The sequence below is a fragment of the Oryza glaberrima genome, chromosome 4 (assembly GCF_000147395.1).
Source record: "Oryza glaberrima chromosome 4, OglaRS2, whole genome shotgun sequence".
Classification (NCBI taxonomy): Eukaryota; Viridiplantae; Streptophyta; class Magnoliopsida; order Poales; family Poaceae; genus Oryza; species Oryza glaberrima.
Genome location: NC_068329.1, coordinates 23,719,317 through 23,731,538, shown reverse-complemented (window position 1 = coordinate 23,731,538; position 12,222 = coordinate 23,719,317). Strand labels below are relative to the sequence as shown.

General features: G+C 46.8%; 1 protein-coding gene across 2 annotated transcripts; it reads right to left on the bottom strand.

Moving 5' to 3' along the window:
• Positions 1 to 2,950: 2,950 nt before the first annotated feature.
• On the bottom strand, positions 2,951 to 5,455 carry LOC127769817 (B-box zinc finger protein 21-like). Of its 2 annotated transcripts, XM_052295474.1 has the most exons (3): positions 4,742 to 5,446; positions 4,277 to 4,648; positions 2,951 to 3,435 (listed from the first exon to the last, which is right to left on the bottom strand). In XM_052295474.1, the coding sequence occupies exons 1-3, from the start codon at positions 4,940 to 4,942 to the stop codon at positions 3,241 to 3,243; spliced, it is 768 nt and encodes a 255-aa protein (XP_052151434.1). In that variant the 5' UTR covers positions 4,943 to 5,446; the 3' UTR covers positions 2,951 to 3,240. The 2 variants fall into 2 exon arrangements, with proteins under 2 accessions (XP_052151434.1, XP_052151433.1); XM_052295473.1 differs by having other exon boundaries at positions 4,277 to 5,455.
• Between the last annotated feature and the right edge of the window lie 6,767 nt (positions 5,456 to 12,222).

The window sequence follows — 12,222 nt, the reverse complement described above, 5'->3', positions numbered from 1 at the left end:
AGGGAAGTTTTGAATCGAGTGGACTGGAGCACGCTGACGCGTGGGGTCCACTGGGGTGATGAGGAAACTTGGCCGAGACATTTCTGTAGGCGGGACAGTGTCCAAAAGGAAACATTTCTGTAGGCGGGACTGTTTATGACTTCGTTGCAATGAGATGAACGATGAACAATGGGGGAAATGTAATTGATGCTCTTGCTTGGACCACGGAGTGAGCTCCGTGATGTTAAAAAGATCTGTAGGATGCACAGTAAAAAAAGAGTTACCTCGTTTGCTGCTTGCATATCCACCATGTTCTTCACTCCTCGCAAAAAAAAAAAAAAATCTGTTCTTTACCATGTTGTTGTACACGCAAAAGAGAAATAAATGGAGACATCATCTTTGAGCCCACCATATTTCAGCGAACGGCCCATCACCACTGAGCCCATAACAGAGCGTTCTATGGGATAACGAGCAGTCTTTGGGCAATTGGGTTCCGTTCATTTTGCAACCTTGGCCCCTCTTCCCCTCAAATGGATCAAACAGAGTGGGAAAAAGTACATCAATGTCCCTCATCTTGTCGTCAAATTATAAAATCGTCCCTCAACCCAAAAAACAGATATATGACATCCTTCAACTTATAAAACTAGGTCACTCTGAGTCCTTAGGCGGTATTGACCATAGTTTTGTCCGACGTGGAGGCTGAGTCAGCATTGGACCCACGTGTGCCCTACATGTCAGCGGCCAACCCTGATCCCTCATCTCCCTCTTTCCTCCGTTCGTGCATGGGGTAGAAGCAGGCGGCGGCGCTTCGACGAGTTCAAGCAGGGGCACGGCGGCCTAGGAGTTCGAGGGGACTATGGCGGAGCTCGAGGTGGCGGCGGATGGGCACGGGAAATTGTGAGGCAACAACGCACCGTGTGGTCCGGTGGCACCTGAACAGAGGTGGCAGCGGGAGGGAGCACCGGTGGCATTCTGATAGCAGAATCATTGGGGCCGGAGAGGGGAAATGAAGTACCTTGCATGGAGAATTCATTTTTACCTTCAATTTGGTAGGATTGGCGATGTGTGCGATGAATTTAGGAGCCAAGTGAGTGGCAACTGGATTAGGGTTCCGGGAATTTTTCCTCCGGCGATGGTGATTGAGTCGGCGAAGGTAGGTGCAGACTGTGGAGAGTGGAAGAGGTTGATACTGCGGTTCTTTTGCCTCTAGTCTTGAGTCTCCTGGTTGAAAGATGGAGGAGATATGGTGGCAAAAAGCAGGCAAACTCGAAGAAAGACAGTAAGTAACGTTAAAGGCAAAAAAAAATGCAACACCACTAATCGATCTCTATATGTAAAAAAAAACTCCATAAATTCATCAACATGGCTCACATCCATCCACTGAAAATTAGCAGTTAGCTGCACTCACTAACAAATCGTAGACAAAACCGAACCGGGCACCGAACCGCTTGAGCTCCTAGTTCACTAGGTCACTGGTTGGACCGCTGGGTCGACCGATTCGATTGTTGAACCGGAAAGTATATTTATCATACATAATCCGACGTAAACAAGGTTACCAACTTAGCTTGGTGGTGTGGCTGATGCACTTCTATTCCATCAACCAGGGATTGATCCCTATGTGATGCACTTTTTCCTCATTTTAGGCAAATAAAAGATAATTGGGCCGCAACAATCCAAGTGGGCCTTAGAAGCTAGCCATCTGCTTCACGAACCGGCGGTTCAAAATAGCCAGGGCCGCCGGTTTTCCTCAAAAACCATCCGGTTCATCCGGTTTGCACCGGTTCCATTGCATGTGCGGTCCTTAAAACAAACTGACCCGGTGAGAGTGATGGTTCCGTTTTTCTCGGTTCAACCGCTGGGCCGGTCCTTTTTTTTTACTACGGTGAGGATGTAGTACGTCCGCTTCCCGTCGATGCCCATTGACTACAACAGCGTCTCAGGATGATGACCTTGGCAAATTAGACGATGTCGGAGACGTAGAACAACGTTGTTAGCGCCGATGGGATGACGAGCTCTGACTGCATGAAAACAATGGCAGAAATTAGTCAGGCAATCGAGTCGAGCGGCGGGAGCACGACGGAGAAGATGGTTTCGAGGTAGGTGGAGTAGCTGCCGAAGTAGCTCATCCCTACCGCCAACGACGATGACAAGGGGGGCGGCAATGGTGCCCGACGATGGAGGGGAAGAGAAAGAGAGAGAAAGAGGCGGACCGGAGGGGGAAGAGGAGGGAGCCGAAGAGGAGGAAAGAGTGACGCGATAGTGGGATAGGACGAGGCGGCGACAGTCGCACGCGCCGGCCGCTGCTCGCGCCGTGATGATGGGGGAGAGGTGGTAAGGGGAAGAAGAAGGTGAGGTGTCACTGATATGTGGGGTCTGCGTGGGTCCTACGCTGACTAGGACAGAACCAAAGTCAATGCCGCCTAAAGACCCAGAGTGACCATGTTTTGTCAGTCGAGGGATGATAGTTTTTTTGGTTGAGGGATCATTTTGAAATTCAATGACAAGATGAGGGACCTCACATGCACTTTTTCCAACAGGGTGTGATTAGCGTAGCCCAAAGTCGATCCTCTCGTGATGCCGAGTGCTTAAGCTTTCAGTCTTGAGCTTGCTGCTAACTGGAAGTGATTATTACCATCTACTCAAAATTTAGGGGATGTTTAGATTGATCATTTCAAACCATACTAATTTTTTAAAGTTGTTAAAAATGTGCATATATTTTTAAAAAAAACTTTGTAAATTCATAAGAAATCCGATCAAAATTTTAGTAATATTGTCAACTTACCAAAATTTGGTTAGATTTATTTTGGCTACAATATGAAAAATATGAAAAGCTCCTTAGTGAAGCACTTCTGTTGACGGGTCGCTTAAACAGATACGAATGCTTGCTCAGTAACGGTGATCGCCGCACGTTCAGCTTGCGCTGCAACATCCTGAAAACTTCATAACCTAATGGAAGAGTCACAAAATCTGATTTGCAGTACAGAAGATGCAGAGGGGTGAACGTGCAGATTAAATGGCAGACCGTACAGTTCGACATGTTCGCAAGGGGCGTATAGTTCTTTGCCGCCCAAAGAGGACACTACCACTCACATTAATTCCCCAAACCTTCAGGAGTCAGGGATTCATCCAATACACGCGTTAAGCTCAAAATCAACATCCACTACTAAATTCCTAATCTTCTAACGCTACTACCTCAGTACACTGGTACACAAGCATCGTACATTTCGTACTGGCTGTGGCTGATAAGCGCACGTTTTTTTTTCACCAGTACAAGCAGGGAGGCGACGCCCTGGGTCGCTTGCTGCCGGCGCCCCACTCCGCGTTCATCTGCGGCACCCACCGCTCGCGGCTGGCCCGCTCGTCGGCGGCGACAGCGACGCCACTGTGCAGCTGCTCCCGGCCGGCCCACGCCGCGTAACCGTCCGGCATCCCACCGATCTGAGCCAGCAGCCCACCCTGCACGAAGGAAAGCAGCGAAATGCCAATTGCCACATGAGTCCAAGCACAAGCTTCTAGCGACCTTACTGTTTTGAACATGCAGACAGAGTACGGGAAATTTTCAAATGGGGAAAGCAGGGAACAATCTGCTCGTGAGGGGAGGATGAATATGATATGCAGGTTTACGGGAAATTATTCTAAACTCTTGAGAAAATATCTTTTTGTTGCTTGTGGCATATCACTCCATAAACATGTGAATTCAAATTCAATTTATATATCTCATAACGAAAAAATATATTAAACTACAGCTAGCTAGTTAACGTATAAATACAATTAAATTTATTTTTTTCGTTACAATATATATAAATTGAATTTTAACTTGTATGTTTATGAAGTGATATATCACATATTAGTATATCTTCTTAAATTTTTTTTATAACTATTTGAGCGACATGCACACAATGAGTGAACGTCCCCTTAAAAGTTTAAAATCCACTCTCATGGATTTATCGCTTAGTATTTTATTTTTGTGGTCTCCACAGGATATTATCCTGACACCCTGGTCCAGCAATTACATATATTTTTTTATTGCTAGCTGTGTGAGCATGACTACAAACTACCTGCATGGTAAAATTTGTCCGCTCACGATATTGTGAACAGATTGGCTTATGTGCCCACGACGGCCGGCAGGGCCTGAACAGAGTTTGGCGCGCCGTGCTTTGCCTGTGCTTCGTTCATGGTGCTCACAAGAACGTGTGTGGATTGGTTTTTCAGGGTTTCATGCATGAACCGGACTGAATACGTATTCAGGTTTTCGTTGCCATAGAAAGTTTGGATCGTTAACAGTGGATGAACTGACCTGAAATAGCCCGTCTGAGGAGGAGGAGGCGGCGGCAGCGGCGGCGGTGGCCTCGTCGACGAGGAAGTCCTCGACGTGCCAACCGGGCAGCGTCTTGGTGAGGTACTCGGAGATGCTGCTCCCGTCGCTCGCGCTCCCCGCGGCGGTGCCGGCGACGCTGCTGGGGCTGCAGCTGTAGTCCTCCCCTGCTTCTTCCTCCTCCTCCTCCTCCGACGGCGCGGGGGAGTCCATCGGCGCCGACGAGAGGCGCACGCCGGTGAGGAGGAACCGGCCGTGCCGCCTCGTCAGCTCGCTCGTGGTGTGCACCGCGATGTCGCACTCCCGGCACAGGATCGCCCTGTCCTCCTTGCAGAACAAGAACCCCCTCTTCTCCTGAAGTGACGAGAGTCCACACGCTTCAGAGTTGCAGCAAGCAACAGAAGCAACCCGAGGAAAAAGAGCAGCAGCCTCTCGCCGCGTGCATACCTGACAGATGTCGCAGAGCGGTGGCTTCTGGGCGGACGACGACGACGCCAACGGTTGGAGGAGGGAGAATCGGCGGTGCTTCCCGGCGAGCTTGTTCGCGCTGTGGACGCGGCGGTCGCACGCGTCGCACAGCGCGGCCTCGTCGGCGCAGCAGAAGACCGAGGCGGCCTCGGCCGCGCACACGTCGCACTGCACCTTCATGTCTCCCCGTCCAGTCCGATCGATCGGCAGAGATCCTCGCGTCGCCGGGAGGACAGACGAGACAGCTAACGAAGCGGGAAAGAAAGATGGTCGCGTCTCGGCCGGGAGGGGATGCAGATAAGGCAGAAGCGCACAACAAGCTCAGGTCAATGCCTTGGGTTAGAGGACTAACGACGATGTTGCAAGGAGAAGTAGAGTGGTAGGTTATTAGGAGTGGTAGTTGTAGTGCACGAGAGAGTAGATGTGTTTATATATTGGGCGGCGGCAGTGGCACGGCCGGTTTTAGGCCGAGGTGAAAGGAAAATAAAGCTGAAAAGGCGGTGTCCCCTGCAAATCAACCTAACCCTGATTTGTGAAAGCTCTTATGAATCGTGTTCGTGCTGATTGGGAGATGACTATACTACATGGTAGTGATCAGGGCTTGTGAGAGAAGTAACCTTAATTATTGCCAGGACTAATCAACTCCATGTTGTATGTGCATCTGGTGCTCTAAGCAATACTTTTTCTCTGTACTAAGAAAAGAACAACTAGCACATTTTGTAGGACAAGTTACTGTCTAGTAAATCGTTTCTTCGGCACAATATGGCGAATAAATATTGCAGGAGAAGCGGGCAAAAAGGTCGTTCTGTCGAGATCAATTATATATCCAATAAATAAGAAAAAATCAGGCTCCATCATGCTTTCATATCGAGAAAAAAATGTTGAAAAGGAAAAGCGCACTCGTTTTCGGGACCACACGCGCTGATTCTATCAAGGTCTGATCATCTTCACCCGAGCTAAATCTGTCCAATTAAGCTCGTTTCCACGTGCAGTAACAGTGTGTTTACAGTAGTATTGACAGCTGACAGTAAAAATGTTACCTTTCACACCTGGTGCCGTACTCACGTCACGACGAGCTCGTGCTGAGATTTTTTTTTTCTCAACGCATGCTTTTGTCAATAATTTGCAAGGATCATGCCACATAGCCAGGTAATGCAAAATGTTTTATTATAGTTAGTGTACACAATATCTTAAGAAATAAATTACATCCCAGGAGTTAGTGCACACAATATTAATTGATAACTCTGTCTTGTGCAACAAGTGCAACTGAGAGAGGATGATGAATTTGTAAAGCTGAGTTGCTGTGATCGCCAGTTTCCTCTGAACTTCTGTAGAGAAGAAGTCACGCATTACCATTCCCACGTCGCATTATCTCACCTTTCGGTTGAATGGACTGAAGAAAGTTCAAGCCTTGTGCGGCTTAATGATCAATTTGATTAGACGTTCCAGGATTGTGGTCGTGGATCATGCCATGATGGGCATGAAATGGGCTGTTGATGGTGATCAGAGGTCAGACATGGCCGCATGGGCGCTCCAAGGTCATGATCACCAACAAGGACATCGTCTTCCAAGGCTCCAACTTGATCCCTCTTCTGCAATTTGCATTCTTCAGTTAACACTTTCAAAAATATGATTTCTTCACAAACTTTCCACATCGACATGGTTTAGATGTTGTTCTTTTCTTTTAAAGATAAAGATGAAGATGAAGATTAAGTTTTTTTACGCAAAACGAGGTGGTATTAACGTATGATTGATTGAGTTTTAATTATTACAAACTTGAAAAATATATTAATACGATATTTTAGAGCAACTTTCATATAGAAAGGTTTCGCACGAAACGTACCGTTTAGTAGTTTGAAAAGCGTGCCACGAAAATCTTAATCTTCATCCAACTCTGGTTGGAAAAAGAATGGGACCTAACCACTTAGTAATATGTAAGTTCTATCCTTCAACCTTCAGACTTCATTCATAATTTATATGAAAATAACGTGTCCTATAGCGAAGGGAAGAAGAAGAAATACGAGCCGATCAACGCTGAACTTTTCTTTTATCGCATCATATATGCATGAACAAGGCCCATGTTGCTGATTTTGTACCACCGAACCGAATAGTATTAATCATATGTTCGTGAGTTTGTTTGTTGGAGTGGATCTAAATTCAAGAGACATTATTTAATAGGGGACATTTGCACATGTTGTGTCCTATGGCTTAATAGAATGACATTTTTTTAACAACACTCCAATTAAATCTTATATGCACGTACTATACAAGGTAGCACACTAAGTTCGGTATGGGCCCAGTTGCAAAAGAGCGAGGAGTACCACTTCACAAAATCGCATTGAGATGATCTTGAGAAACATCTCGATCTCCTACAACCTCTCATAATCGATGCTTTGATCTCGATTCCTCTGTCGCCTTGCCCCTACTAACTACCGGATTCATTCATTGGACTCAACAGCTCTAGAACGCTAGTGCATTTGCTCGCTCACACCATCTAAGGGGGACAAAGAAGAAGAGTTCCATCCAATGCCACTTCACGTTGCACGAATAGATCCGGGCACAAACATCTCCAATCCAATGGTACTTTGGCCCTAGATAAAACATTGCTCCCTAACCATTTCTGGCACCTCCAGCGAGCCCTTCGTCTGCTCCTCGCCTTCCTCCCTCCCTGGTTGCCGCTAGCATCACCACTGAGCTCATCGCTGTCCTGCCAAAGCCCCTCCTTGTTGCAATCACCTCCAATCCACACAACTAGATCTGGACAAGGAAACCAACGATCTAACAACCACCGCGCCTAGGGCAATTGCCCGTCCACAATAGAACACTAGAAAGCACTATCACAAACAGCAACCGCTCTTGGTGTCACCACTAGGGCCATCGCCACTGGAGAGCACCGGCAACGCCACCATCAATGCAGAGATTTAGTGATAGGATTAATTCCCGAACAATGTCATTTCATCAAAACTGTTGTTGAATGACAAACATTTTTGTTGAAAGGTAGGCTTCACTCGGAGCGGTAGGAAAAGGAAAACAGTAAAAATATATTAATTGAAAAATCAGATCCTCTATTAAAAAACCATTGGGATCTATTAATGCGTTTACAACCTAGGGTTTTTGTATGCTAGTGAATTTACATGGTTGTCCCTCTGGCGGGGATGTTTATAAGGGTAACATTTATCTTTTGGCCCAACCAGCCGGCCCATGGACCTTATCAAGGTCCTCCTAGGCTGTTTATTAGGCTTCTCCTAGTATTAGCATATCCTAGCCGAACTTGCTTCACCACCTAATGAACCCGCTTTGCCACTAGGGGTTTCGCCACCCGGTGCTTCGCTTCGTGGCGTGGCCTTGCTCCATGGCCTAGGCTTCGTCGTATGCCCCTTCCCCAAGCTCCTTCACTTGTTACTGTTGTTGTTTTAGCAAGTTGGCCGAAGGTCCTCATGGCCTACCTCCAACGGAAAGTTTGTTGGTGTCTTACCTTTAGGATTCATTCATGCAGGTATTTGTGATGTAAACTTTATAACAATTGGCTTTTCAAGCTAAGGCCAAGACTTCCCATACCTTAAAGTTATATGCATGAACATAAATGCCATATCTTTATCTACGGAATTCTGCTGATAAAAACATTTGCATATTCTAAAATTCTCAATCTCTAACCGAATTAAGTACAATTAAATGGATACATGATACATATGTATGGTCGCAGGCTTAGCAACCTTGCAGGGGGAGTGGATTCTAATCTCTCAAGGGGATGTCCCCTCGTATACCTTTTTCTTTCAAACTTGATGTAAATAGTTGTGAAAAATTCTAAAAGAAAATTGACAATGTAGAGTACAGTGATATCCATCGGTCCACTAAAAATTAAGTTTAAATTCAGCCTATTATTCATACGCTGAATTTATCTTTTTTTTATATATATGTCGGAGTATGAGATGAGTTTGAACCTAAGATTTTGTGGAGTTGTATAGATATGTTGTGTGAGTGTTGTCAAAATTTTTCATAACCGTTTGGATGAACGTTTTTAAACAAATGAGAGGATATTTCTGCGAGATCAAAATATTTTTCCCCTTGCTGTACATGTGCTCTACAAAATTGTCCAATTCTTCTGTACCTTTACTGTTATTTATTTATTTATTTATTTAAGAAAAACAGTACGCACCCTGCCATTCCTATGAATAAATACTCAGCTACGCAAGAACATGGCGACAGCGCATTCCTAGATCGTGCAGTTTAGAATACTTTGCGCTGCACATCGGAACACTGCAAGTGCCAAGTGCTCCAATGGCAGCTGCAACAGTTGGGAAATTGAAAAGTAAGGCCGTTTTTGCTGATAATAACAAATCCAAATTCAAAAGGCGTACGATTCTTGAACAATGCTATGGTCCCCTATTATTGCTTGCTTGCATCCTAATAATCTAACCCCCAACTGATCCCCCGAAATTCCTTTCCATTTGATGTCACGGGTGACCTCAATTACCGAAATTTCATTAGGATATGTACCCTCCTCTCTGGCATAGATCCGCTAGATTTGGGGGGCTAAATCTACATATGCGACCATTCAACAAGAAGAAGGTCGCTAGGAAGGAAGAACAGGGTTGACAAATTTAACGTAGTAGTTTGATTATCATGGTTATTATATCAAACTTATCAAGCCGGTACAAATAGAAAAACAGTTCGATCAAATTTTGCAAAAGTCTGTCTAAATTTCACTAGTTTTCTTCTTTAACTAATTGGTAATCGATGTAGCAACAACGTGAGATTTGCAACAGTGTGCATGAAGAAAGTGAAAAACGAAATGGCGTGTACACCCGCCACAGGTCGATTGCAGGTATAGCTGGGTACATGTCACTGTCGCTGCGCATCACACTTCAAGTTCTATAATTCCCCATTCGATGGAGACACGGATTAATATTTGCGGAGAGGTCAGATCAGCCCCGGCAACCTGCACAGCGGAAACAATAAGAAAACGCGCAGGGGTTTCTCATCATCCGAGTTGTTCATTCGAGATGAGCGCGAAAAGGGCGGCCTTGGCCGTATGCACTTTTCTCGGCTGGCGTCATGGGCGTGGAGATCGCATCCTCCTGGCATCATCAGATAAGTAGATAATCTGCGTGCATCTTACCAGCCGTCCAGCAGTGCCGAGCCGCAAGCATGGAGATACGGCACGATCCGTTCACATTGCTGTTGATCCAACTTACTCCGATCCATATCTTAATTGAAGATCAGAAAGTACAGATTTTTTTTTTGGGTTAAAAAGGCACCTTGAGCGCCTTGACAAATCACTCGGTTCGTCCACCCGGCTAAAGAATAATCCAATCGATCCGTATTTGCCTCTGCACTGAAAACTTCTTGGCAACAGTAGCGCTAGTACTGCATGTAGTACCACGATTACCTCTTGGTCAGGACTCAGGAGGGTGATTAACAATAATCACACGCCATTGGATAAAGTCAGAAAGTCAAGCCGTCGTTTTACTTGCACGTCGCCACCAGTCCATTATACGCACACGATGGCCACATCCCCCGGCACCGTTTTATTTATCGGTTTTTCAGAAGCGATGCATGAAAAGGGCTCCAATTTCCGAATACCCCGAGCGACAGCCACAAGGGCTGCAACCTGCGCCACGGAAAACGTTTTCGCTCCAGGAAAACGAAGTAATTAACGAACGCCGCCGCTGACTGTAGTGCGACGAGAGATTGGCACGGATCGTATGTGGTAGCCGGAGGGAGTGGGTAGTTGCCGCGCGTGCCATGCGGATGCAGGCATCGCTGTATCACCGGGCCCTTTCGGAGAGGGCATGGGCAAGCGCCGGCCCCGCGCTTTATTGCCAGCGACAGCGATACGGCGGCGGCGTACGTGAGCGGGATGACGGCGACGCGACCGCGATTTCGGAGGGGATCGATCTGGTAGGCCGTCGGTGGTAGCTGGCTGGCCAGCTGCAACGGTGCCGAGGCGATCTCACGTCCGAGTCCGACCCGAGGCGGCGCTGCTGATGCCTGGCTGGCTGGCGCCACAGCTTGCAGGAGGCTGCGGCGACGCTTTCACGGCGCGGGACGATAGGAATATTCGCGCGCTAATTATTGGTGCGATCTGATCTGCATCTTGGGAGAAAAGCCTGCTTTTACTCCCAGATTATTGGGGGAAAAGTCTGCTTTTGTCCTCTTCCTCGTTGAAACGATCAGAACTTTCCAATTGATTTTGGGCTGTTCAGATTGGTGCTATTTTCAATCATATCATTTTTTTTATAAAGTTGTTAAAAAAAACTATGTTTAGTTTGTTATTAAATTTGATAAATATATAAGAAATCCTGCCAAAATTTTGACAATAAATTTTAGCAATATTGCTACCTTATCAAAATTTTAATATTTCCAAAATTTGGTAAGGTTTATTTTGTCTACAATCTACATACCCTTTGTCTTTCAATAGAATCCTGATCTGTTTTAGCCAATGCAAGTGTTCTACTGCCTGCTGGCAAAGCGCGCGAGATGACAAAGATTTTCGTGCCTATCCGGATTGATTGCTCAGAGAGAGGCCTGGGCCAGGAAACAAAGACTTTCGGAAAGCAAAAAGCCCCTCATCTTATCACTGAATTGCAAAATCATCCTTAAACAGCAAATTCAGGTACAACACATCCCCAAACTTATAAAACCAATATAAACTACGTCCCTCAGCGGTATTATCCTCCGGTTTTGGCTGACGTAGCGTCTACGTGGCTCCTTTGACTAGTTTTCATCCTATGTAACATTGACGTGGCGCTTACGTAATAATTCAATACGAGAAAAAGAATGAAAACCATGGGACCCACATATCATTTACACTAGAAAACTAATAAATAAATGATGGGGCACTTGTGAGACCCACATGTCATCCTCATTCCCATTTTCTCCTCTCCTTTCTTTCTTCTTATTTTCTCTTCTCCTCGCCATTCGGCGCCGGGCAGAGCAGGCGAGTTCACCGGCCCCGCCTCCTCCCTCTCCATCGCTCACCACCAGCCTCCCCGCTTCTTTCTCTTCGTCGCCTACCGCCTCCTCCTACATGTTCCTCGCCAAGCAGTACACCACGACACTCCTGTATCGGTGGTCGCGACAAAGAGAGCTCGCGCCACAGGAGTAAGTGGTGTGGAGCAGGGTGTCGGTAGCGGGCACACCACGTCGCCGGTCAAGGCTTCCTCCGCCCGTGACCTTTTCCACCACATGCACCACCATCACCCCCACCTCGTCGGCGATGATGATGACGAACTTCCTTTATCCTCCCCTTTCCCTCCTCCGCTTCCCCTTGGGCTCCTCCTGCTACTATACCTAGGCTCTAGCTCCACGGGCTCACCGTGCGTCGCCTCCCACGAACATGCCGCGTCGACGACGGCATGCACCTGCCGCCACAACCCTTTCCTCTCCCACAGCGTGAGCTCTCTCCGCCGCAACCACCGGCACCGCTCACACACTGGAAAGAGATGAGGGAAGAGAGG